The sequence below is a fragment of the Chelonia mydas genome, chromosome 5 (assembly GCF_015237465.2).
Source record: "Chelonia mydas isolate rCheMyd1 chromosome 5, rCheMyd1.pri.v2, whole genome shotgun sequence".
Taxonomy (NCBI): Eukaryota; Metazoa; Chordata; order Testudines; family Cheloniidae; genus Chelonia; species Chelonia mydas.
The window spans coordinates 78,503,256-78,530,274 of record NC_051245.2 but is presented as its reverse complement, the minus strand read 5'-3'; the positions used below and the strand labels follow the sequence as shown (position 1 = coordinate 78,530,274).

Below are 27,019 nucleotides of genomic sequence, written 5' to 3'. Positions count from 1 at the left end.
GAAACATGTTTCTCTGCGCCATGTTGGAACTATGAGAATAACTTTGGCTTTCCTTTACCTTCAACAGCACCTTGAGTATCAGGAGAAATGGATACAGAAGGCCTGGACTCCAATGAAGGAGAAAGGCATCTCCCAGGGCGTCAAGCAGAGATGGGAGCACTTCTTGTTCTTGACTGTGGTGAATCTGTGGGACGACAACATTGAAATACTCGGAGGAGTCTAGTGGGATCTATCTCCCATTTACAATCTTGTGAGAGGCGTCTGCTGTGGTGTTTTGTAAACTCAGATGTAGGGCCGCCAATCACAGTTAATGCCTGTGATTAACTGAAAACAAAATTAATGCTTTTTTTTTTTTAATGCATTAATTGCATACCTGTGGGAGGGGAGGTAAGGCGTCAGCTGCAGAGGAACCGGACTGTGCCCGGTCAGGTACAATAACCCAAGCCACCACCAGAAGGCAGGAAGAGAAGACAAAAGAGTAATTGGCTCCCATCCCAGAGAGGTAGGAATCCTGCTCCTGCCCCATTGCCCCTAGCCAGCCCCTCACTCCTGGGAGTCACCACCTCCACCTGCCTTCTCCCCCACACACCCCAGTGCCATGTCCCATTGCCCCCGGTCACACCCTCACTCTGGGGACTGACCCATGCCTCAATGCCCCCGGCTATCCCCCTCTCCAGGGACAGATTCTCTACCCAAAAGACTTGAAGACTGTTTCCTGGAGTCTTTTTGAGAGGCATTTCTTCTTCAATGCTCTAGGGGAGTGTTGCGCCAAGGAGGTTGAAACAGTTGACCTGTTGAGAGACCGCTGTAATGTGGGGGGAGTCCCCTCACCAGGGTCAGAAGCTGGCTCGAGCGAACGCTCCATTACGAAGAGACAGTTTAAGTTGTTGGTTCTTTCTAACCAGACTTTAGTTGCAGACAGAAATTACAATTTTTTGGAACATGTGACTCCCCAAGGCAGCAGAGACACCAGGAGTGTCCATCACTGCTCGCGATAGCCTCTCAGCACCATAGGCAATGTTTAAACTTGGAGAACTGGTTTAAGTTCTCCTGAGGGGAAGAAACAAAACAGGTGGAGGTACAATGGTCATTTTTAAAAAAAAACCTTATACTTTTAGAAGATAGCTGTAGTAATTCTATAGTTTTAAAAACAAAGCTAACCACCACAAAAGAAATAGAGAACTAAAACTATTAAGCACATGAGAAAAATACAGCGAACTCAACTCAGATGCTGCCGAGGGTCTGTCGCAAGCAGACAATGGAGAAGGAACTCAGGGTGGTTTGCCCACACACCTCTATGTAGGCTTAGTGCAGGACACGAGGCCGTCAGCATGCACAGGCCTAACAAACACTGCTACCTAAAATCTGAGGGCACCCATAGGAACACTACTAGAAGCAGCAGCAAAGCCACTGGCTGCAAAAGTAGGCACCCTATCATGTCTCAGTGGAGTGCTAGGTACAGGGAAGAACATCTGGTCCTAACTGCCTTCCCCAAGCACTGCATTCTGTTCCAAATGCAAAATTACTCTTCTGAGCAGGGAAGCAGGAGTTTTTTAAATGTTGCCACTGGGGCTTCAAACTACTGCAGATGTGGATAAGATTTCAGGAATTTATTGCTAAGCTAGGGGAGTCTCCAACCCTTCCAACAGAGCATCTGTGACAATCCTCCTCCTCATCTCCAGATGGAGTGCAAGTGACGGAGAAAACTGCACAGGGCAGAGGGTGTAAACAAGGTAAAGAAAAACCCACTTCTCAGATGAAAGAATCCTTTGTAAAAGGTCTCTGAAAACCAAAGGAAACATCCACTCTACTTGGCTGAGGGAGAGAGTGAGGAAAGAATGGGGGAAGATGGAGGGGGGAGGGGAATCAGTAAATATGCTTCAAGTTTAACAAAGACAAAAAGAAAAGGAGTACTTGTGGCACCTTAGAGACTAACCAATTTATTTGAGCATGAGCTTTCGTGAGCTACAGCTCACTTCATCGGATGCATCCGATGAAGTGAGCTGTAGCTCACGAAAGCTCATGCTCAAATAAATTGGTTAGTCTCTAAGGTGCCACAAGTACTCCTTTTCTTTTTGCGAATACAGACTAACACGGCTGTTACTCTGAAAGACAAAAAGAACTCTGCTTCCATTCCAGTGAGCTGGAGAGATCTTGCATGCAACAGAGTAAACATTTTCAAAGAACAGGACCAAAAAAAAATCTTAGCCATAAAAAAGCCTGGTACATTTAGCACTTGAAGCTCCTTGAAACTCTAAAGTTGACATCCATTTTAAGCAATGGGCACGTAGTAATAGTTCAAAGGTATCGTTTGTTTTGTATATATCCTAGGGTCTATTTAAAATAAACTAGGGCCGTCAAGCAATTAAAAAAAATCAATTGCACGATTTCACTTTTAAATAATATAAATACTATTTATATAAATATTTTGGATGTTTTGCACATTTTCAAATATATTGATTTCAATTACAACACACTACAAAGTGTCCAGTGCTCACTTTATATTTATTATAAATATTTGCACTTTAAAAAATAGTATTTTTCAATTCACTTAATACAAATACTGTAGTGCAATCTCTATCATGAAAGTTGAACTTACAAATGATTTGTGTTACATAACTGCACTAAAAAATAATAAAACTAGAGCCTACAAATCCACTCAATCCTACTTCTCATTCAGCTGATCGCTCAAACAAGTTTGTTTACATTTGTAGGAGATAATGCTGCCTGCTTCTTGTTTACGTCACCTGAAAGTGAAAACAGGCGTTCACATTACACTGTTGTAGCTGGTGTTGCAAGATATTTACATGCCAGATGGGCTAAACAGTCATATGTCCCTTCATGCTTCAACCACCGTTCCAGAGGACATGCGTCCATGCTGATGATAGGTTCTGCTCAACAACGATCCAAAGCAGTACAGATCAACGTATGTTCATTTTCATCATCTGAGTCAGATGCCACCAGCAGAAGGTTGATTTTCTTTTTTAGTGGTTCAGGTTATGTAGTTTGCGCAACGGAGTATTGCTCTTTTAAAACTTCTAAAAGCATGCTCCACGACTTGTCCCTCTCAGATTTTGGAAGGCACTTCAGATTCTTAAATCCTGGGTTGAGTGCTGTGGCGATCTTCAGAAATCTCATATTGGTACCTTCTTTGCGTTTTGTCACATTTTCAGGGAGTGTTCTTAAAACGAACAACATGATGGGTCATCCTCTGAGACTGCTGCAACATGAAATATATGGCAGAATGCAGGTAAAACACAAAGCAGGAGACATACAATTCTCCCCCAAGGAGTTCAGTCACAAATTTAAATGAGCGCCATCAGCATGGAAGCATGTCCTCTGGATTGGTGGCCAAAGCCTGAAGGGGAATACGAACGTTTAGCATACCTGGCACGTAAATACCTTGTTCACATGGTACTTTTGTAGCGAGCATTGCGTCTGTTTTCACTTTCAGGTGACATTGTAAATAAGAAGCCAGCAGCATGATCGCCTGTAAATGTAAACAAACTAGTTTCTCTTAGCAATTGGCTGAACAAGTAGGAGGACTGAATGGACTTGTGGACTCTAAAAGTTTTACATTGTTTTGTTTTTGAGTACAGTTATGTAACAAAAAAAAAATCTAGATTTGTAAGTTACACTTTCACAATAAAGAGATCAGTACATGTATGAGATAAACTGAAAAATACTTGTTTATCTTTTTACAGTGCAAATATTTGTAATAAAAATATAAAGTGAGTACTGTACACTTTGAATTCCGTGTAGTAATTAAAATCAATATATTTGAAAATGTAAAAAAATATCCAAAATATTTAATACATTTCAATTAGTATTCTATTGTTTAACAGTGCAATTAAAACTGCAATTAATCTAGATTAATTTTTTTGAGTTAATCACATGAGTTAACCGTGATCAATTAACAGCCTTAAAATAAACCCATCAGAACAAGGATACCTTTTGCCTGTCTGACACAAGTAATGACTTCTGTCCACAGCAGTGGATCCATAAATAACTTCTATACTTGTTAATGAAAATTCATGTAGCATAGTAATTCTTATTTCAGAAATAAATCACTACTGTCTGCAACAATACTGTCTCTTTGCCTTTAAATACTATTCAGAGGTTTCTGCTATGGGCTTCCTGAGTTCTGAAAAACAGCTATTCTAAAATCAAACAGATGGAAACTTTAAAGAGAGTCATGAAATGGAAAGAGTCTGGAATGAGTCAACATTTGTCTTCACTAAGACATTAAAATTTAGTTATAACTCACATACAGCAACTTTCATCCAAGGATTGTAACATATTTCACAGTTTCAAATACACTGAAGTTATTGAATTAAGATCATAGGAAACTTCTCCAGTCACTCAACTTCTATTTATTACAGTAGCCTGCAGAAACTCATATCACACAACAGCTACTTAATTAAAGACTGAAGTCAGAGTTAGATGTAGCAAAAGTAGCAAGGTTGGGAAACTTAAGAAAGTTCTAAATATTAATCAAGTTGCCTGTGTTTCCTTTGCAAAACTCATCTGACTAGCATTAGCTGTCCTATTTGGGGCAGGCACTTTTAAACCGTTTACTTCCCTGCTCATTAGATAGTCCCTCCTTTGCCTGAGGAAACTTACTTCACATTATAATCAATTAGCATGCATTTTGTGCCTTCAAAAAGGCAGACAGTTCCCCCTCTCTCCCAGTAATGTCCATAATATGCAAGGTACTGAATGAGTATAAAAGCAGTTTCCCCTGAAGAGTTCCCTGTCCAAATATTGCTCTGCCACCCCATTGCTCAAGACTCCACATAAGTAACAAAATATACAACATTTGAAAAAGTAGTTCCTTCCTTAACAGTTAGACAAGAACTCAGGATATGTTTGTTTGTTTCTCCTGCAAAAAGTGAATGAAATAACTGACTCTTAAATAACAATTTAGGTTTATTTTCTCAGATTTTTTTTATACTATGCCAGATGCTTGAACAAGTCTAATTCAGACACGTTTGGATAGTTCCTTCCTTCTCCATGCAGCTGGGAGGCAAATCAAGTGGCAGCAGGAGTGAATACACAGGTATATTTGGTTTTATTAGAACTTACTAGTACTCATCCATTGTATTTAAAATGATTAAGGCTAAAGGGTTAATTAATTTGCCAAGAACAGAACAAATGCAACTTGTTTTATAGAAGTTACAGGACCAACCAATAAGAACATGCAACTCGCCTCAAGACCCACAGACCCAAAGGCTAAAAAGCACTTGAACTATATAAACCTTATTTCTGAAAAATAAAACCAGCTTCCATTTAACAGGGAATGCTGTTCTGGTTCAAATAGGAACCTGGCTGTATTAACATAGCAATAAAATATACCAGATTTGGGCTAACATGCAATTAAATCACTGAATAGTTCCTCATATTGTGAGGTAACCTACAGCTGTCAAGAAATGGCAGCCTTGGACAGGATTTACTGTACCTGTTATGTACTGGAGAAAAAAAAAAGTCTTCACACATTAGTGCAAAACAAATCATTCATGTGTTCACGCACATCACAAGTGGAACATGTCTACAAAGCTAACTGCTAGATTATGTTAGGAAGTCAGGGAATAAACTAAGAATGACCTGCAGAAATAGTCCTGAGAACCATAGTCAATGCAACATTGCACAGTGCTATTAGCAGTTAATTCACTGATCAGGATCTGTCCTAAATACATCAGCTTAGGTTAACTCTCCCCTAGATCAGTGCATATGTTAAGAGACTTTAATGCAGCAACCGAAGTAGTCAAGTGGGTTTTAATGCAACTCCACTCCAGGATACACAAAAAACCTCTGTGTGAGGGAGCAAGAATCATCAATTTTCACAAAACAAAAGCTGCACTTGGTATATATAAATGTGACACCTTCCGTCCAACCATTGAGCTGGTGTCAAAAACTAACTTTTTTATTATGGTAAGTAAGAATTTAACATTTAAAAAACAGACTGTAGCTTGCATAAATCCAAATTTACTTCCAAAGCTTAAAACAAGCTATGTTTTACTTCATGATGTCTATTCAGTAAAGTGAAAACACTTTTACAAGTCATTATGAAGCTTATAAGACAGTGGTAAAAATCTATAGGGAACATTCTGGTAGCAAGGCTCCCATCTTGTGGTAGGATGTTTCACTGTGAAGTTCAGCAGCACATAACCACAAAAGTCATTTATATTCACTAGCACTTACCCTGCTAGTTTAAAGAAAAAAACCTGAATATCTTATTAAGTCACCTTTTTTAAAAAATTGATATTTACCACAAATGTTGATTTACCACAGCATTCAATAAATTTGTAATGTACTCAAGAAGCTCTCTTTACAGAAAGACTTTCAAATACCAGCTCCTATCCATGGTTTAGCTGGAAAACAGAACTACAGTTCTGTTTATGTAAAATTCCCAGTTCCATGGGTGCAAATAGCACAGGCTCTATGAACTTGAAGCCACAGAAATTTAATTACGATTTTGGCGTTTCAAGTTCTGCAAACAGAGCACCGATGGCTACATGTGGAATATAGTCATAAGTAATACTGGCACTACAGAATGGAATTCCACTTTAATTGACACTGAGTGGGCCTTAATTGGAATACCCTTCTAGTTTCTGCCTCCAGCTTTAAAACTGTAAATAGCAAGTATAGATGAGGAATGTAAGTGACCATTTCCTACACGGAAAGAATACGTGAAGAGGGTGTGTTCAGTTCTGAAGAAAGCCACAGACAGCAGAGAGATTAATATAAACATGGATCAATTAGCCCCATTGGTCAAACATAGGAAAAGTTTTAGACAAGTTATAAGATTTAGCAAGGAATATTTAAATTGCTATAGACAAACCAGTTTCCAAAAATAAATAAATAAAAAAATAAAAAAAATACTCCAAATTGATTTTTTCAAATTTACCCAAAACTCAACCCAAACTTTGTGTTTTTAAGAAAAAGCTTAATTGATTTTGTTTTCAGGTCACTCCTGTGCTTTCCTCATTGTGGCCAGAGTTTTAAGAAGAAATTCTTAACTGCTATGGTAAAAGTTGTTCATAGTATTTCTAAGGAGTTATGAGTATGCATATTTGTAGTGCTTTATCCAAATGAAAACTTGAGTGTTTCCCCCATTACAAATATTATGTCCATTTTTTTAATCGTAAGAACAGACCATGAGAACTACCAGAAATATTCAAGGCAAAGCAACTTTCAGGAACAGTTAAGGATAATGCATGCCCCAATAAAGAAGTGTTGAGTAGATGACCAAATAGAAGGACGTTTCACTCCAAATAATTCCATTGAGCACATTCATCATTGGAGGAAGATTTCAAGACCAGCTGGCAAAACTTATGACTGCCACTTGAACCTTTGAGAGTAATCACTTTTTACATGGATATCTGAAGGCCAGCTGAGCCCTCTTCTCTGCATGTCAAGAAACAACCAATCTGAAGTAGTTGCATGAATTATACAAGCCAAGTAACAATTTTATTAGCATAGATATTAACCTAGCCTCAATCTAGTTTAAGTATTTAACCAACTCATACCTAGTTTATGGCTCTCTCTTCCAGGAGAGAGAACCACAGACAGAACGCTTGAATTCCAAACCCTCATTTGGACTTTCTGTAGTCTAGATCAGGGGTCGGCAACCTATGGCACGCATGCCAAAGACGGCACGCAAGCTGATTTTTAATGCCACGCTGCTGCCTGCCGGGTCCCAGCTGCCGGCCCCGCTCAGCCCACTGCCGAATCCAGGCCGGGATCCTGGCAGGCAGCAGCATGCCATTAAAAATCCTGCCCACCATGGCCCACTCTTCTCTGCCCTCATCCCCCCCTCCCCGCAGGGGCAGGGTGAAGAAGCTTGGTCCTGCCAGCTGCTGCTACAGGGCAGGCAAGGTTCCCCCACCATGCTGGGTTCCTGCCCTTCCTCCTCTCCCTCCCTGCCACTGATCAGCTGACGGCCCTTGCAAGGGAGGGGGAGAAGCAGAGCCGCAGCCTGCTCACTGCTCCAGGGAGGAGGCGGAGAAGAGGTGGGGAGGGGCCATGGGGAAAGGGGGGGAAATCAGGGCATATCCCCTCGTGACCTGCTCTGGGCAGGGGGCTGGGAGCACCCCCATGACCCTAGCCCACACCCACAACCCCAGCCCCCCGCCCCTGCACCCCCCCCACGACCCCAGCCCTGACTCCTGCACCCTCCTCACACACCCCCAGCCCCCTGACTCCTTCACCCCCCACTAATACCCAGCCCTCCCACACCCCATGCCCTGATTCCTGCACCCTCCTCACACACCCCCAGCCCCATGCCCTGACTCCTGCACCCCCCACATTCTCACCCCCACCTTGAGCACCAAACAGGAGCTCCTGCACCCCCCATCCCACATTCCTGCCTGCACCCCTCGCACCAAATGGGAGCTGCCCAGGTAAGCATTCCACACCCAAACCTCCTGCCTCAACCCTGAGGCTTTCATTCTAGCTCCTGGCCAAACCCTACACAGGTAAGCATTCCATACCCAAACCTCCTGCCTCAACCCTGAGGCATTCATTCTAGCTCCTGGCCAAACCCTACACCCCAACCTGCTCCTTCACCCCCTGCCCTGTGCTCTGTGCACTCCCACCCTCAGCTCAGTGCAGCGAGAGAGAGGAAGAGAATGGGCCAGAATCAGGGAGAAGGTAGGTACCCACTCTACGTGAGCAGGGCTGGGATCCCAGGCCGGCAGCCAGGACCCTGGCTGGCAGGAGCTGGCGGAGGGAACCTCAGACTGGCAGTGGGCTGAGCCGCTCAGCCCACTGCCGGTTTGGGGTCCTGGCCGCCAGCCCCACTCAGACTGCTGCCGGTCTGGGGTTATGGCTGCCAGCCCCTGGCCAGCTAGGGTACCAGCCACAGGCCCCACTCAACCTGCTGCCGGCCTATGTGAACAGAACCCCGGGCTGGCAGCGGGCCGGCAGCGTAAGATGAGCATTTTAATTTAATTTTAAATGAAGCTTCTTAAACATTTTGAAAACCTCGTTTACTTTACATACGACAATAGTTTAGTTATATAATATATAGACTTAGAGAGAGAGACCTTCTAAAAAACATTAAAATGTATTACTGGCATGCGAAACATTAAATTAAAGAGAATAAATGAAGACTCGGAACACCACTTCTGAAAGGTTGCCGACCCATGGTCTAGATAAAGTCATGAAAAAGTTTCTGGCCCAGTAAATTTCTAAAAGGGTGTCTGGGCGCAGCAATAGGGAAGCTTTCAGATTGCTGAGGAGCACATATTTCAGATGCAGAGGTATCTAGCCCTTTCCCCAATGAAGAGAATTTTAGCTTTCTTCCTAAAATGTGGAGACAAGACATGTCATATTAAAACAGCTTTTTATTTGTTAATATCACATAAGAAAATTTAAGCAAGTTACACTATCTTTAAAAACACAACTAGCATGTTTAACATGAAACATCCCCCTCCCACCCTTGGTTAAGAAACTAAGTAAAGAAAAAGGTACCAATAAAACAAGTTTTTTCTGCTTCCTTCATCCTCTGATGAGTGCTTACGTGATTAGGCTTTGTTGTTTTTTTTTTAAAAAAAGAAAAGCTTGTCTTTTCTATAAAAAAGTTTTGTAACTTTGATTGCGTAGTACAAAAACAAAGTCTTCAGTACAAAAGAATTCATCATCTTGTAAATGCCTTCCACTCCCCAACAGCACCTAAATATAAAGGGATCGACAGCAGATGGCTAGTCTAAGTGATGTAGTCTAAAAAACAAAAAAAATACAACACAGTGGCATATTTCCCTTTTAACAAGAATAAAAAAAGACTGGCATAAAAAATTGAGGGGTCATTTTCAGACAGTACATAGTTCAGTGTCAACAATTCACATCTTGCAAGAGTTACAGATATGGTTTCTTTTACAAAACTTTCTTTTCGGTGACAAAGGAAATTAAGGCCATCAGACTTGCAGCTTAAAAACTCACATAAAAGAAATATAAAAATATTGTGCTTCTGAGAAGGCTCTGCTCTACAGGCAAGGATTACCATAATCTGAGGAAGCTGGTTGACTGAAGAAATTCACATGATTGCACAGCTTCTGTTAGCTGCCCTTGGGTCTCCCTGTTAGGAATAGAGAAAGTTAGCTCTGAAAAAAAAAAAAATCCTACAGTTGAAGATTCAGCATCTTAAAATGCCACTTCAAACCACTAGAACATGTGATACCTGGTATAGTCTAAGCCAAAAATCAGTCATTACTACAGAGCTTTAACTCAAAATAAATTACCCTCTGTAGCCAGAGGAATGCTAGGTATCCTCTCCTGGAGGAAGGTAGTGAAAAAAAGGGAACCAGTAAAACACAAGTTTAAGGGTAATTATTATTTTGGAATGTGAAGCTAGATATTTGGTAAGTTTTGTGGAATGGGCATGAAGTACGATTAGTTTTTTCAACTGAGTACATTAAAGATATAGCTATATTTTCTTAAATTGCTAGGATTCTTTAAGGTACTAAACTGTACAGTCCCAGAAACATAGATGTGCAAGTAAAACGTACTTCAACTACTGTTCAACAAAAATTTGAATCTATACTAATCCCATAAACAATGTTATGAGACTTCGCTTTCAACCAAAGAGTCTGGCAACTGAAAATAATATTTCTCACAGCAGCCATAACTCTCTTTATGGTAATATGTAATATTCTGTAGCATCTTGTGCACTAACTTTACCTTTATATGGGTGTTCTGGTTATGAGCTTGGACTGATATTTTCCCAAAATTCAGTGCTCATGTGCTTGGCTTCTCATTTTTTAAATAAAAATTAGACTAATCTGCCCTTAACAAAATACCTGCTGGTGAAAAAGATCCTCTTCTTCAATTGCCTCAACTGCTTCTTCCTCAACTTCCTCCTCTTCTTCGCCTTCACGTAGAGTTGTTTTGAAGACAGTGGTTCTCTGAGCAACTTCCTACAATAAGAGTTAGGTTTTAGATAATAAAACGGTAACACTTCGTAAGTCTAGAGACCTGATGCTTCTAAACCAGGTGCCAATATCATGCCTACCCTGAAACAAAGAACCTTTGCTTGTTCATCTGCGGCCTGAATAGACTTTATTCACATGCCTATACTATATACATTAGCAACACATACTAAGAAATGCGCTTTTCATATTGTTTTCCTTGTTAAGTTCCTCCAGTAGCTAAACGGACTCCTTTAGGGACTTTGGTCTAACATAAGTTTTCTTTTAGACATTTCCTGCTCTAAGAATTCTCTCTCTCCCTGGAAGTCAACTGATTGTTCCTCAATAGATTAGTGTTCCCACAGTTCCAATATCTTTATAAGCAAATGCTACTGAGTTTTGGAGATTTAATTCAAGCAGAAAGTAAAAGCATTTCACCATAATTCCAGGAGGCAAGCATTACAAGACCAACCTTACTGGAAAGCCGGCCTTAAAACTATCTTCAAACATTTTTTTGAAATGCTTCATCTTTATTGGGATGCAACTTCTGTCCAGCACCTAATTTGTCAGTCCAGTAAGCAGTCTTTCAAGAAAGGTTTAACTATATCTAATCTAATTTACCTCTCCCTGAGAGTTTTTCAATATAACTTTCACATCTTTGCCAGTGCCCCAAGAATTCTGGTTCTTCCAGATGAGGTCAGAGGGAGGGCTGGCAGTAACTCCAGCATTTGCAGCCCAGACCTGGAAGAGAAAGGAAGTCATACAGAGACCTGAATGAAATGAGTCTCAGTCACACAATACATCTGTGATTACGGCTAGTATGTGAGAGAAGTGGTTAGGTGCAGAAACTTGGTGGATTTACCCCTCTTAAAAGTGGAGGCCTCTGCCCAGTCTCTGTGCATCTGTTTTACCTGTTTAAAAAAAACCCCACTTTTGTACATGCAGACTGGACAGTTTTAATGTATATCTTCATGTGCAAGTGCATGGTCAAGGCTCAAGGTGCACTTGATGCCAATAGAGATGCTAATATCTTAAGTGATCTGAAAATACGACTAAAAACTGTAAACTCATTCTCCTGTTTGTGTTTACATTGCTTTCAAACAGTTTCACATCTTTATCAAAGCTAATTTCACTTACTGTAACAGCCTGGCCTGCCTTTAGTACATATCTTGAGGTATATTTGTAACTGACAGAAGTGTCTCCTATTTTTCTGATCATCTCCCAGCCTCCCATTGGTTGATCCTATGTACAAAGGGAAAGGAATTTAAGATTGAATTTACACCAATAAGTATAATTTCCTGCAAGATAAATAGAAATCATCATAAAGCCCCCCCCACCAGACAGCGAGGAAAAAAGCTTTGGAAAGTTTTCTGTAATATTTGAAGTCCACATAATTACAGAGCTAAACAGACTCAGATTAGCTCTCATGTTCCAGAATGAAACATCACACCATGTGACATCTAATTTATAATTCTGATGTTAAATTGGTTCCAGGGTTTATTTTTTTTAAAATGTGACATCTATCATCACAGCTTGAGTTCGGGAAATATAGAATATGAACCCCATTACAAATATTTAGTACCTTTTAGGACTCAAACTTTTACATATGAAGTATGTCCAATCTTCTGGAAAACCAAAGACACTCCTGTCATTTTTCTGTTTCCGAACACATCTCCCTAACAGTACTCTGTGACTGCACTGTTGTGACAAACACTTTTTCCATGGTTGGTGTAACATGGCTTTTTATAAGTGATGGCAAGAATAAAGAAAACACAAATATTTATGGTCTCTGCAGATGGAACATTTCCAATGTTCTATGTAGAACTGAAGGTTTAATTCTGAAAAAAACTTCTTTCTGAACACAGAAATAAACTTCCAAATGTGAGTGCAATGCGGTCTTGAGTCTGAAGACACTAAGACATATGAGGCAGCCCTATTTATCTTATTGAGGTTTAGGGTTGATAATCAATTAGTCATTGTGACAAAGTGGGATATATCTGTACCAAATTATGAAGTCAACTTCGTATTGTGTTGAACTGCACACTTCGTATTGCACTGCATTCCAGAGAGTGCCCTGCTCTGGAAAGATGCTGGACACCGTCTTGAAGGACTATCTGGGGATATCCACTCGGAATGACAACCAGAGGCCCACCACTGTGAAACAATGGATTTCTTACACACTGACCTGCAGGAGGGGCTGGAGCATCCCAGTGGAACACATGGAAAGGGGACAGAGGCGACCTACTTGAGGGTGAGGTTCTGCTCTATGCAGGGTAAGGACTTGCAGGAGAGAGAGAAAAGGAGGGACTCTGCCCAGCTTTAAACTCTGACAAACCTTGGACTTTCAGAAGGGTGATGACAGACAAGGGGGGTGGGGGGGGGGAAAGCATCAGGACTTTTGCTGTTTACTTTGAGAGTAAAGTTTGTGGTTAAGAAATTGGTTTTTAAGCCTGTTTTCTTTGCTGTCCTACCATACTGTTCTGAAACAAATTAGAAGCCAGGTACACCCACAGCTTAGGGGGAGTTCTGAAGGGATCTTCAAAAGTCTCAAACTCTGCTTTTGGGTTCTAGAACAGCTGGGCAGAGAGGTGCTCTATGTCCCAAGAAAGGGCTTCAGACAAGAGGTCTGAGCCTGGGAGCATGCCCTACACATACCCAGACCTAGAAAGTGACCAGATGCTCCCCAGAGCTAGGTGACTTGAAAGCACGTGGGACCCAGCAAATGGAGAAAGGGACACTGGGTCAGATTGCAACAATTAGGGTTTGAAGTTTTGTAGTTTCTCTTTTGCAGATTAGTACTATGCTTTACTATAGCTCCTTCTAGAGGAGCTCAAAGCTCTTTTTAAAAAAAATTAATGTATTTAATCTTATCACACCTTTGAAGGAGAAAAGGGATATCTTCATGTAATATATGGAAAAGTGAAGGGACAAGTGTTGTCTATACTTGAAACATCTATCCATTGCTGGCATCAGGCGCCAGTGCTGGATGCACATAAACGTATTCTGAACGCAGTTTAGCTGCAAACAGTCGCAGACAAACCACACTCAGCACCATTTTGGCAACAGTGGTCGAGGAGAGAAAGCATGGTCTTGTAGACACGGCCTTCAGTTTCCAGCTCTGACACAGACTTTCTGCACAACCATGAGCATGCCTCATCTACAGTGTAGATCTGACATGATTTCAATCATTTGTGGCTAGCCAGTGTGGCTAAATCAGCACAAGCCTCGCATATTGACAGGACAAGGCACTGTATGGTGTGACTTACACTGGTGCCATTTACCCCAGTTCTAAGCAGCAGTAAACTCCACTGGTGCAAATAAGAGCTTTGGACATGTAAATTAGGGTTTTGCAATGAAAGCTGGATACTAGATGAGTGCAACTGAGGCAAATGCCGACACAGACAGCACCTTCAACTGTGTGTCTCAGTTCCCACATCTGTAAATTAAGACTATTTTCTTTTTGCTACCTTTTGCCTTGTCATTTTAGATAGCAAGGTCTTTGCGGCAAGGACCGTCTCTTACTACATGTATGCTCAGTGCCTAGAAATGCGACTACTATCTTACATGATTAACTGTTTAGGAATCTCAGTTGTACATGTTATCAGGAAGAAAATACCTCCAATGCCAGAATGTTGGGTAAGAAGTCATGCTGGATCATTAACTTAATACCGAATCCTAGAGCCATTTGCTTTCTACAGCACTCTTGGGTTCAGGCACATGATACAAAGCCTGAAAGACAAATGCAGCCTGAGGCTGCCTTCTTGCAATCAGTATATCACAAAGTGATGGCACATCATTTTGTTTTCAAACCTGCTCAGAAGTGTTCTTCAAGCGGATGAATTTCCCATCCACGTCTATCTCCTCAATACAAACATTTCCAGTAGCAGAAGCTGAATGGGAGATGCTGACACTACTGCTGGCTTCAGATTCTTCCACATCAATTCTCTTCCTCTTTCCTCTGGTTGTACGCATGCTACGACTTGATGATGCCCGAGAGACTGTCACCCGAGAAGATGGGCTGGGAGATAGTTTCAACCTGGATTTGAGGAAGGAAACACGTATGTCGCACCTCAAGTATTTCAGTGCTCTCTTACATAGCACATAATTTTCATTTCCTTATGGCTGGATTGACAAAAGAAGCTTCCACTGCAAGCACCACAGTACACTTGTCATATCTGGCTCCCCAAGAGTTTGCATACTGTTCCACTTAAGTCAGACTAACAAAATAAGCAATATTTGTATCTTACCTTTTTTTTTAGGCTTCCTCACCTCCATATTTTAAAAAAAACTGCTAATACTAAGGATTTTCTCCCTTTACAAGTGTACTGTTAAAGGTTGCTGAAAAAAGTAAGGCTTTGCATAAATGCCCTGCAGATTTGCTCATCTCTTCTTACCACATCTTGCCTTTAAATTATTTATTATTAACACCTATTAGCTTTTGAGAATATTAATATGAAAAGCTCCACACCTTACATGGGGCTATATAGGGCCTCTTATTTTTGAAAGGTAAATATGAACATGTGTAGTAAAAGACCCTGAAGTGTTTAATCAAAGTCTCCCAACAAAAGAGCTCTCTCTTGAGGTTTATTGATCTGTCTTTCAAAAGACGCCAACAATATTCAATGGAACATCATTTCTTACCTCTCTTCTTCACCCTCCAGCAATTTCCTATATGCATTGATTTCCATATCCAGAGCCAATTTCACATCCAGAAGTTGTTCATAGTCATTCAACTGTTGCTGCATCTGATCTCTTATCTCAGCCATTTCTCTTTCTTTGTCAGAGAGCATCCTGCGATAGTTGTCCCTTTCCTTAGCCAGTGTGTCCTCCAGCTCCTGCATCTTATCCAGCCATGCCCTAGACTAGAACAAAACATAAAAATAAGTTAGCATCTACCCAGGGAAAACATTCACTTCTTGAGGGTGTCAAGAAACCTAGATTTTGAAAGTTAGGTTAGACAGTGTTTTACCTTCACTGAATCCCAACCCACCCCTCTCCAATTTCCTGTCCTACAAAAAACTTTTGAAGAGAGTACATATTTGCACCTGCTGTACATATGCAATTGTCTATACAGTACTTTGGCATGCAAGTGATAGAAATCTGCTCTTGATTTTTCAAGAAGTGAAATTAAATTGCGGCTTTTTAAATCATTCAGAGATTAAAGTTGAACTTTGCAAGTTGGAAGACATCTGGACCACACATGTACCCAGCATCAAATGCTCACTTCATTCCTATAAGTTGAGTAATGAAGGTTCAAGAAGATGAAGAGTCACAGTGAAAAAGACTGGGACTTTAAAGTTATGCTTAGGACTCCAATAGCCATTTTAAATAAGATTTAAAGCCATTATTGTATTCCTAATATTCTGTACAAGTGTCAAATTAGTAGACATCTGGAGCTACTCTTCAAAGAATTGCTAATCTAACCTTTATGTTTCGTTCCACCCCCAGCTCCTCCCCAACCCCATCCCTCAAAACCACAAAGAATATCATTTGCAAGCACAAGTTTGAATGTTCAGGGGTCCCAAGAACTGGCAACACAGATTAGAACTTTGGCTGTAAAAGGACAACTATTGCTTCTTATTTCACAGAAGATGCATTTGAGAGTGAGCAAAGGCCAAGGGCATGGGAAGAATGCCTACCACAATTTTCTTTCACATTACATGCTAAGAACTTCATGCACATATAAAACTTTCCAACATGTTGCCAGAATTCCAACAATATTGCTATGAAAAACAGCTATGAGCTGGAAAAGCAGTCTGGTTATTGCCACATGATATAATCTAACGTGCTTTAGAATGTATCCTTCTGGGATGAAATCTGAAGTGTTTCCTAGAAAAAGATTCATTCATTAACAGCCTGGCAATAACAGATAGCAAGAGCATTGTTATCCAGCATCTCAGTTTATTTAAATAATCCAAAAAAGGAGCAATTCTACTCTGAACAGTGACTAAGTGGTATCATGGAATTTCTTCTATGTACCTTAACATCTTCCAAATTAAGTCTGTTCCATTTATAGGTATTAAAAACCTAGCTGCCATCCTTGACAAATCAGCCTGGAATCTGAAACACAAAACTGGATTTTTTCCAGCTCATGCATCCCTAATGATGAGAACTCGACAATTCTGTTGATGCACAAGCCAGAAAAGAATCCAGATTACTCTCTCAAATCACGTCGACATTAAGCGTTCAATCTCCCATTGTAATTGCATGGATTCAGCTGCACTAATACTAATAGTTAAGGGAACAGTAGTGTAGCCCAGCTGCTGGCAATATGCCATTATCTGGCCTAGATCTGCTCTGAGTAGCTCATACGACATGGCAGAAACCTACCAATGGGCAGGCCACATGAGTAGGCTCATCACTTCTTGAAGTGACTGAACTGCATTGATGCCAATGCAATGTTGGGATACTGGAAGGAAAAAAAAAAAAAAAAAAAAACACGCACACACACACACACAAGCATAGTCACTACCCCAAATCTGCATTTGGCTCTGCAGGAAAGACGGGGGGGGAAATAAGCATTAAAGACTTATTTTAGTGAGTGTAGTGAGCAGATATTATTATACATATTCAACTGATCTGCTCTTAAGATTTTTTTTTTCTTTTTTAAACAGTTTCTTTTCAGAGCAGCTTCTCCCTTTAAAGAAGGCTGAAAGACTTGTGGGGTTTTTTTTGGAATTTATTAATTGCATTATTGCGCCAATGCCAAGTTAGGCAATGTCACTACGCGGCGGGCAGGAGGGAGGAGAGAAAAGGCTCATACCGTACTGAAGTTTGATTTCAGGGAAGTCCTCGTGGCTCATTAGTTCCAGTCAGCCACAATAGCGTGCCTGCAGGTTTCCCCATTACAACAACATCAGCTGCACACAATATGAAGACACAACCAAATCTAAGGCTGTCGTCTTTCCAAATATCTTTATAAACATGGAAAGGTGGCATGGTGCTTAAGACACAGGACTAGGAGTTAGAAGTTTTGTGGCAAAGCCCGGAATAAGTTTCCTGTGCAAGTCAATTAACTTTTGTACTTCAGTGTCCTCATCTTTAAAATAAAGACAACCCCACCTACTTAACAGGAAAAGTTTAAAGCTATATTCATTAGTGTTTGTAAAGCTCGTTGAGTGCCTCAAAAAGACAAGTGCAAATTAGCATTATAGACTGTACACGTTTTCTGACTCTGCAGGAATAAGTCCAGTGAATCAGCAAGGAAACAATCCATTTGCCCTGTCCCACACTACACACCCCCACCCCCACTCATTCCCCCCAAGAGGATGGATACTCAATATCTCCCCCTTCCACACCTGCCAGACTGTCCAAGAGTGACATAAGGCCAATGCCACACCAAAAGGATGCAAATACAAACAAAGGAATCCCCGAACAATGCTGAGATACAAATGGCCCCAAGAGACCCAGACGTTTCTTAAAAAAAAAAAAAGAGGGGACGTAGATAGAATTGGAATAAAGTGACAGGTGTGGCCAAGCATACACTACGTCCTAAAGATGGCCACATTTTGCGCACCTACCTTGCATGGGCATTCCTTTTGATGGAAATCTGGATGGTTCAGCAGAACTGTCATGCATCTGCGACAGTTTTAGACTACATTAGTACAAAAAAGTCTATCCTACCCAATCAACTATTGTTAGGGTGTTCATTACAGATAATTCACTAAAGATCTCAATCAAAAACCTTTGAAGGGATCTTTGTCAGCAACAGCCATAGAAAACTTTAAAATGAAGCAGGGTTTCCATTGAGTAGTGTAGCTAGAACCACTGTTAGTAGTCTGGTACGATAAGAAGCATGCTGCCAGATGCTACCTTCCAGAGGACAAATACTGAGCACTTTTATATATGAAGAGTACCATGAAATTTTTAATACAACAGTAAGCATGATCATCAGCTTTATGGCTAAATTCTAATTTGGGGAAATTCAGTTTATTGGTTGCAAATTCCCATTCCCCTCCACTTCCATTGTTTATTAGGGAAAGTATTTAACTTCTTGTCCTATCCCATAGTGTGATACATCTGGGTAACAAGGAACTCGTGTGTTCTATACTCAAACCTTGTCACCAACTCCAGCTTAAGTCTACAGGAGTTTTGCACATGGAATGGAGCACAGACTACACAAGCAATTATAGTAAGAATCCATGTGATGTTTGTGAAATGCCGTACAATTCTTCCAAATAAAAGGCACTGATAAGATAGGGGATAGAGGACATGGACATTGCCTACTGCCTACACTTTAACAAGACACACAATTTGGAGGTCATGGCAGATTCTCGATTGCTTCTGTATTAAGTCAACAATAGTGATATTGGATATGGATAGAGACCTCTTTAATGAAATAAATACTACTGGGAATTGAGATATTATGGAAGATTAACTCTCTAGATACAGATTAGAGGACAAGAGCTACTAATAATAGTAGGGCCCAGATTTTCCTGGATATGATAGGTGAGATTTCTTCACCAAATAGTCACTGAATCAAGAAGAGATGATGCTATTTTAGATTTGGTATTGGTAAGTAGTCAGGACCTCATAGAACTGGTTGCAGGAGACACCCTTGCTTTAAGTGATCATGAGCTAATTCAGTTTAAACTAAATGGAAGAATAAACAAAAATAGATCTGCAACGAGGGTCCTTGATTTCAAAAGGGATAACTTTAAAAAATTAGGGAATTAGTTAAGGAAGTGGACTGAACTGAAGAACTCAAGAAACTGAATGCGGAGGCATCAAAGTAATTCTCAATTAAAGTTGCAGAAATTATCTTAAACCTGAATCCCAAGCACGGGGAAAAAATTCGTAGGGAAGAGTTGCAGATCAAGCTGGATGAGCAAACATCTCAAACAGGTGATTAAGGGAAAGCAGAATGCCTACAAGGAATAGAACACGGGATGGATAAGCAAGGAAAGCTAACTTTTGGAGGTCAGAAAGTCTAGAGATGAAGTGAGAACTGCCAAAAGCCAAGCAGAGTTGGACCTTGCAAAGGGCATTAAAATAATAGTAAAAGGTTCTTTAGCCATATAAATAAGAAAACAAGGACAGAAGAAGTGCGACCACTAAGCACTGATGATGGGGTGGAGATTAAAGATAATCTAGTCATGGATCAACACCTAAACACACAAATACTTTGCCTCCTGTTTTTAATAAAGCAAAGTGACTAACGGGAACAAGGATATGGCAGGAGAAATCACCACAACAGAGGTAGAAGTGAAACTTAAACAGCTTCATGGGGCTAAATCAGGGAACCTGGATCATCTCCATCCAAGAATATTAAAGAAACTGGCACATTAAATTGCAAGCCCAATAATAAGGATTTTTAATGAACCTGTAAACTCAGGGGTCATACCCCATGATAGTAGAATTGCTAATATGGTTCCTATTTTTAAGGCAGGAAAAAGGGTGATCCGGGAAACTACAGGCCTGTTAGTTTGACCTCAATTGTATGCAAGGTCTTGGAACAAATTTTGAAAGAGAAAGCAGTTCCGGAAACAGGGGTAAATGGTAACTGGGATAAAAATTGTAGGTTCTGTAGCCTGCAAAGTACAAGAGGTCAGACCAGATGATCACGATGATCCCTTCTGGCCTTAAAGTTTATGAATAGCCACATATGCTTTCTTCCATCTTTGGCAAAGTTAAATTTTCCTTTCAGAAGTAAAAGCTTTGCTTGTTAACAATGCCCCTGCTAGTTTCAGTCTGGATTATGTAACTGAGTAGATGAGGCTCTCCTGGGAAGACCAACCTTCAGCTAATGCAGAAGGCAGAGAAAGAGGTGAAGGCCACTCTGGATCCAGACCTGGGAATTCCCTGTTCCCTCCTGTCCAGAGAAGAGAGCGTGATCAACAAATAAATGCAATTTTCGGAGCACAGGTTTCACCCTGCTGCCTGTGTGCTGGGCTATAAGGGCTTCACCTCAGGGAGAAGTTACTGGGAAGCGGAGGTAGGGAACAAACCTTTTTGGGTTTGGGGCATTGCCAAAGTGTGTGATACAAAAGGGAGTGATAAGCCATACACCCGAGGAGGGGATCTGGGCTTTGCAGAGTACGGGGAATGAGTACCCTGTCCTCACTTCCCCTAAGACTGCTCTGGCCCTACCTCATAGCCCCAGTAACATTGGGGTTTATCTGGATTACGAAGAGGAGAACGTTACATTTTATGACATTACATCCTCTGGCAGAGAGCCGATCTTTACTTTCACATCCTTTTTCACTAGGAAGATCATCCCCTTCTTTGGGAGCCGGCGTGTAGAATATCCGAATCTATTCAGTTGTGATCCCTGGAATGAATACTATTAAGACCTGCGACAGAGGAATCACTCAATATGAGATATCTAATGTAGAGCAAAGAGATGGGAAATATATAAATTATAGCTGTCACACTTTGCCATTCTAATCACAGACTTGCCAGCCCCAAGCATTCAAAAACGGTGTGTCAGGCCCCTAAAATCAGGAGATTGATTTAAAAAATCTTTTTTAATATTGAGCTATTTTTTCTGGTTTCTGTATGTACTTGGCTTCCCGTTTTCAAGCTCTTTTATGCAAATGTGAAGGCCAGAAACTTATCCGTAATTTAACCTGAGCTTCCCTTGCAATCTATTCCCTCCAGCAGCTGAGACGTAAAGAAAAACACCAAGTGCTGCAAGACTCACAATAAAATGGTGAGGGAGAACAAGACTGGCTTGCTCAGCATTATGCTGGTGAATGGAGTTTCTCGACCCTCTTCCATGCTTGTCTCTCTAACTTTGTGATCCTCCAGACACACCCGAACTGGCCAACCCGGAGCCACTCCCAGGGTCACAGCAGAGCCTGCCTGTCTTAGGGCAGGTCTACACTTACAATGCTGCAGTGGCACAGATGCAGCAGGGCAGCTGCGCCCTGTAGCACTTAAGTGAAGACGCTGCTACGCCAACTGGAGAGCTTCTCCCGTCAGTGTAGTTAATCCACCTCTGCGAGAGGCGGTGGCTATGTCAATGTGAGAAGCTGTCCCGCCGACATATCGCTGTCTATCTGGGGAGTTCAGTAAATTCTGACTCACTTCGGGTCATCCATCAAAGTCCTCTGCTCTTTACTTATGAATATGAAAACCATAGTGGTATTTCCCCCTCCCTCCAACTCCCCAGCTCAATGCTCCTATTTTGCTCTGTTTAGTTATTTGGATGCTGTAGATTCAGATGAGTAAATTCACAGAATAAAGTTTATTTCTATCATCTGGTCTTGGACTTTGTCACAAGGGTAATAGATCTGTATGGCTCTGCCCTGAAAGGCTAGACAGACCCACGAGCAAAAGCATTGAGGGGGCTTGAAGAAAAGCAGCAGGGTAACTAAGCGAAAGCTCTAAAGGCAAAGCTTGAGGAATGAGTAAATAAAATGAAAGCATCAAGTGATGCCTTCCCCGGCAACACTATCCTCCTTCCGAAAGAAATTTGTTAGCAACCTTCAGCTGCCAGGGAACAGAGAGAAATTTGCACTAAGGCAGCCAGCTCATATCATCAACTGCAGTACTATGGGCTAGCACCTCGCTGCACCATGGTGTTGCAGCAGCATTTCTTTCCCAAATCAAGTTATCCCTTTTTCTTTAAATTCACATTCACAGCCTGAGTGGTTAGAAACCTGTTACACCCGCCGAGGGCACAGGGTAGGGTCAGGGGTACAAATCTGGAGTCATTTGGTCAAGGGGTGCGTGAGATACAGCCCCTCCCAACACAAGCTGTTTTTAAAACACTGTGAACTAGGTGTGGAATACCAGCAAAATCCTGTCCATGGGCGGTTGAGCATTTGAGGACTTCAGTAGCTCAGTCACAGGTTAGAGGTTTATCACAGGAGCGGGTGGGTGAGATTCTGTGGCCTGCGTTGTGCAGGAGGTCAGACTAGATGATCATAATGGTCCCTTCTGACCTTAAAGTCTATGAGTCTATAATGCGTGGTTTACTCAGTCATGTGAGTCACATACAACTTCTCTGCATATACAACCCCTCTGCTCAATAGACTATTCTGATTTCCAGTATCTTTAATTCAAGATTCTGTGCCATAAAGCTCATGAACTCTAGTTATTTTAGGGTCTGCTTATATTCTCACATTTCATCCCAACAAACAAGATGATCAACAGCTTCTAGAATTCTAGATGTGCAGAGGATGTTCTTGATGGAGGGAACTCAAATCATGAACTCTTTCCCTGCTAGTTCAAGAGAAGTTGATGATTTGAAGGTTATAGTGCAAGGCCTGTTAGATACTCAACCTTTTGCCTTAAATGGTGCTTCAAAGTATGTGCTGGTAGGATAGCAAGGTGAGTTTCTTTCCTAGGGAGTTGACAAAATTCTCTTTAGTTGAAAACATAATATTTATGTAGTGTAAATAGTACAGAGTTACCAAGCAAGAGTAGGTCTCAATTGTTTAAGGCCTCAAATCCTGTCTATATAGAATAACTATTTGCTTAATATTGTTTCACCTACCTTGAAAACAGAAACTTAAGTGTTTTTCTTCTGTGTTTGTAGAGTGCCTAGTACAGTGGGGTCCTGGTTCATGACTAGGGCTCCTAGGCTCTACAGTAATACAAATAAGAGCTTTTTTGGTTTCACTGTCACTTTCTTAAGAACCACACTTCAAATGTTATTTTGTAGTTTCTTATAGTTACATACCATAATACATGCACCTCTCCCAACTGACTACTGAATCGAGTTTGATGTCTCAGTCCTTATCTTCAAAACATTTAAAGGCCTGGGCCCACAGTATCTAAAAGTTCCGTTAAAGCTCTGGAATGAAAACCTGGATCAAACAACTTTGCTCCTCTGGCACAACAGAAATGCATACAATAAAGGTAAAGCTCATCTATCAGGAGACTGAACTTTCTCAGGGGCCAGCCGAAGACGGTGAAATGAATTCAGACAGGAACCAAGGATCACCACAACCCTCACCACTTCTACTCCGAGTGCAAGATGCATTTATTTGACCTTTTTTTTTTTTTTTATTATTAACATACAGACAGCAATGTGTGTGAATATAAAATAAAGTTCATAGAACATACTCTACATACGCTTGGAAGAGGATGAGAGAACATATGTGACAAATACCACATTGCTTAATGCCCACCTGCTCAGATATTATGGTGATGAGTGCAGAAGAACCCATATAGCACAGAGGACAAACAGTACAATGGGGTAGAGACATGAGATGAAAATAAAACCTTGTCATTCTTGAAGCGGAACAACATCTCTCAAGAAAACACTATACCAGGGCCCTGGCCATTTCTAAGTCAAATACCACAGAACCTGCATTAGTTAAAACCTGGGTTTTTGTTTTTGTTTTTGTTTTTTTTGCTTGTAACGATCAAAACTGCAGACTGAGCAAAACAGAAACTACTTCACAAGTCATTAAACGCACTCACGGTTTTAAATCCAATTCTATTACAGGGACTAGGTCTAAATCCCAAGTGATTTATTACCTCTTTTTGTAGGCTTGAAAGCTGGGAGGAGAGGCTTTCAATCCGCATGCGACTTTCTGTCAGTTCTTCTCTTACTGTATTGGCTGCGGAACTACTCATCTCAGAGGAGAGTCTGGCGTTCTCAAGCTATAACAAAGCAAATTGCACATCAGTCTCAAAAGACTTGCTACTAAATAAGCAAGCAAGCATTGGTCACCTAAAGAAATTTCGTGTCGTGTTACCAATAAACCACAAAGTTCCTGTCTGCAATACAGGAAAAGCATCATGCTGCCTTTTTTGTAATCGTAATTGAGCAAGTGTAGTGCTCAATTACAGTGCTGGATTCACTTTCCTGGGAGTCAAAATCTGGTTGAATGCTAGGAACAAGTTTCCCCCACTCACCCCGTCAACATGTCCCAAATTAGAACTGCAAACGTCTTCATCCAGAGGCAAATTCAGATTTCAAGCCTTTCATTCTTTGGCCCTAAGACTGCCAAACAAGGGCTCCTATTGTGGTGCAGGCACTTGACCAAGATCACCAACAAAAGTTACTAGTGTTACTTTTTCAATCAGTATATTGGGATGTCCCAAAACAAAAGACTTTATACCACACTACCAGTCCCTTGAGCAATCACATTCCTTCTCTTTACAACCACCACCACCTTCCTTAAGTAATTTGTTATTTAAAAAAAAAAAAATATTAGCAACCGTGGAAATTAATTTTTTTCAAAAGAAGTGAACAGTGCCACAGATAGCTTAGGCAGCACTATAAATTCAACTTAAAAAAAAAAACAAAAAAAACCATCTCAAATATGGTCAAAAGTACTGACTAAAATAGAACAGCACACATAGAAGTTTGAGGAAAAAACCTAAAGTTCATTAAGCGGTTTTAGGCTAGTAAAAATAGATCTAGTCCCTAAATTTTGGGCTAGACTTTAAAGGAGGATACCATTCCAAAATTCAAGTTTTTCAGGGAAGATTAATCTGACCATAACTATCAGTAGCAATTTACTCTAACTACACTATGCAATTTATTCTTTTATCAGTGCACATGAGTTTTACCTACCATGAAATCCATGAACATGAAAAAGCAAGCTGAAGGGAGTTTAAATTGACAGGAGTCTGTTTACAGAAATGCTGAACCATCCAGGCACAGGAAGGAACAAACAAAAACTTATCTACCTTTCCGTAACTGTTGTTCGAGATGCGTTGCTCATGTCCATTCCATTCTAGGTGTGTGCATGCCCACGTGCACAGTCAGAGATTTTTGCCTTAGTGGTATCTCTGGGTTGGCTGTGGCGCCCCCTTGAGTGCCACGCTCATGCGCTGGTATATTAGACACCGCAGACCCTATGCCCTCTCCGTTCCTTCTTGCTGGCAACTCCAACAGAGGAATAGGAGAGCAGGTAATGGAATGGACATGAGCAACACATCTCGAACAGTTATAAAAACTTAGGTAACCGTTTTTTATTCTTTGAGTGCTTGCCTGGAGTTCATAGTCTAACGGCTTGCAACTGCTCTACCAAAACCAGCATTGTCCTGGGCCAGCTGGGTAAGTGCATAATGGGACTTGAACATCTGGACAGACGACCAGATGGCCACCCTACAGATGTCCTGGATAGGCATTTGGGCTAGGAAAGCTGCCAAAGAGGCTTGCACCCCGGTTGAATGGGCGGTTAGAATCGCCGGAGGGGACACCCTTGCCTGATCGTAGCAGCAGCGAATGCAGGCAGTGCTCCAAGAGGAAATTCTTTGAGCTGACACTGTACAACCTTTCATCCTGTAGGCCAACGCGACAAACAATTGCATCGACTTGCGGAATCGCTTGGTCCTCTCAATGTAGAAGACTAGCACTCTCGACATCTAGGGAATGCAACCTATGCTCCTCCTCCGACCTATGCAGCTTTGGAAAATAGACAGGTAAGTAAATGTCCTGGCCCGTATGAAACTGAGACCCAGCCTTGGGCAGGAAAGCAGGGTGTGGTCGCAACTGGACTTTGTAAAAGACCATATAGGGCGGTTCCAAGGAAGTGCCCTAATCTCAATGACCTCGCGGACAGATGTTATTGCAACCAAGAACCATGACCTTTTAGGAAATGAGGAGAGAGCAGAAAGCCAGAGGCTCAAAATGGGGTCCCGTGAGCCATGACAGCACAAGATTCAGGTCCCACAGAGGAACGGGATCCCTGACGTGAGTAGAGACATTCAAGGCCCTTCAGGAACCTACCAGTCATGTCCTGGGCGAAAACCGACCTACCCTTGAGTGGTGGATGAAAGGCTGAGAAAGCAGCCAAGTGGACCTTGATAGATGAAATGGACATGCCTTGGAGCTTGAGATGCAGAAGGTAGTCCAGGATTAACTGCCGCAAGGCCCGCTTGGGGTCGAATGCCTTTATCCGAGGTCCAACAAGCGAATTGCTTCCATTTGGCCAGGCAGGTCGCTCTGGTGGAGAGCTTTCTGCTGCTCAGCAGGACTTGTTGGACACCAGCCGACCACTCCTGCTCCTCCGCATTTAACCATGTGGCAGCCAAGACATCAGGTGCAGCGCCACCAGGTTTAGATGCAGAAGACTGCCATGATTTTGGGACAGCAGGTCCGGCCTGAGCGGTAGCTGTAATGGAGCAGCCACTGAAAGGACCAGAAGCGGGGTGCTGAACCAGTGCTGGCGCAGCCAAGCCAGCACTAGGAGGATCACCTTCGC

At 41.5% G+C, this 27,019-nt stretch overlaps 1 protein-coding gene across 1 annotated transcript in view; it reads right to left on the bottom strand.

Moving 5' to 3' along the window:
- Positions 1 to 9,329: 9,329 nt before the first annotated feature.
- The window catches only part of LMNB1 (lamin B1), a 45,593-nt gene continuing 27,903 nt past the window's right edge, over positions 9,330 to 27,019 (bottom strand). Inside the window, exons 5-12 of the mRNA XM_037901649.2 lie at positions 24,339 to 24,464; positions 15,549 to 15,769; positions 14,718 to 14,943; positions 12,045 to 12,149; positions 11,529 to 11,648; positions 10,800 to 10,916; positions 10,004 to 10,078; positions 9,330 to 9,723 (exon numbers count right to left, since the gene is read on the bottom strand). Of these exons, the coding sequence (XP_037757577.1) occupies positions 10,037 to 10,078; positions 10,800 to 10,916; positions 11,529 to 11,648; positions 12,045 to 12,149; positions 14,718 to 14,943; positions 15,549 to 15,769; positions 24,339 to 24,464 (957 nt within the window). The 3' untranslated portion in view covers positions 9,330 to 9,723; positions 10,004 to 10,036. The remainder of the gene's footprint in view (positions 9,724 to 10,003; positions 10,079 to 10,799; positions 10,917 to 11,528; positions 11,649 to 12,044; positions 12,150 to 14,717; positions 14,944 to 15,548; positions 15,770 to 24,338; positions 24,465 to 27,019) is intronic.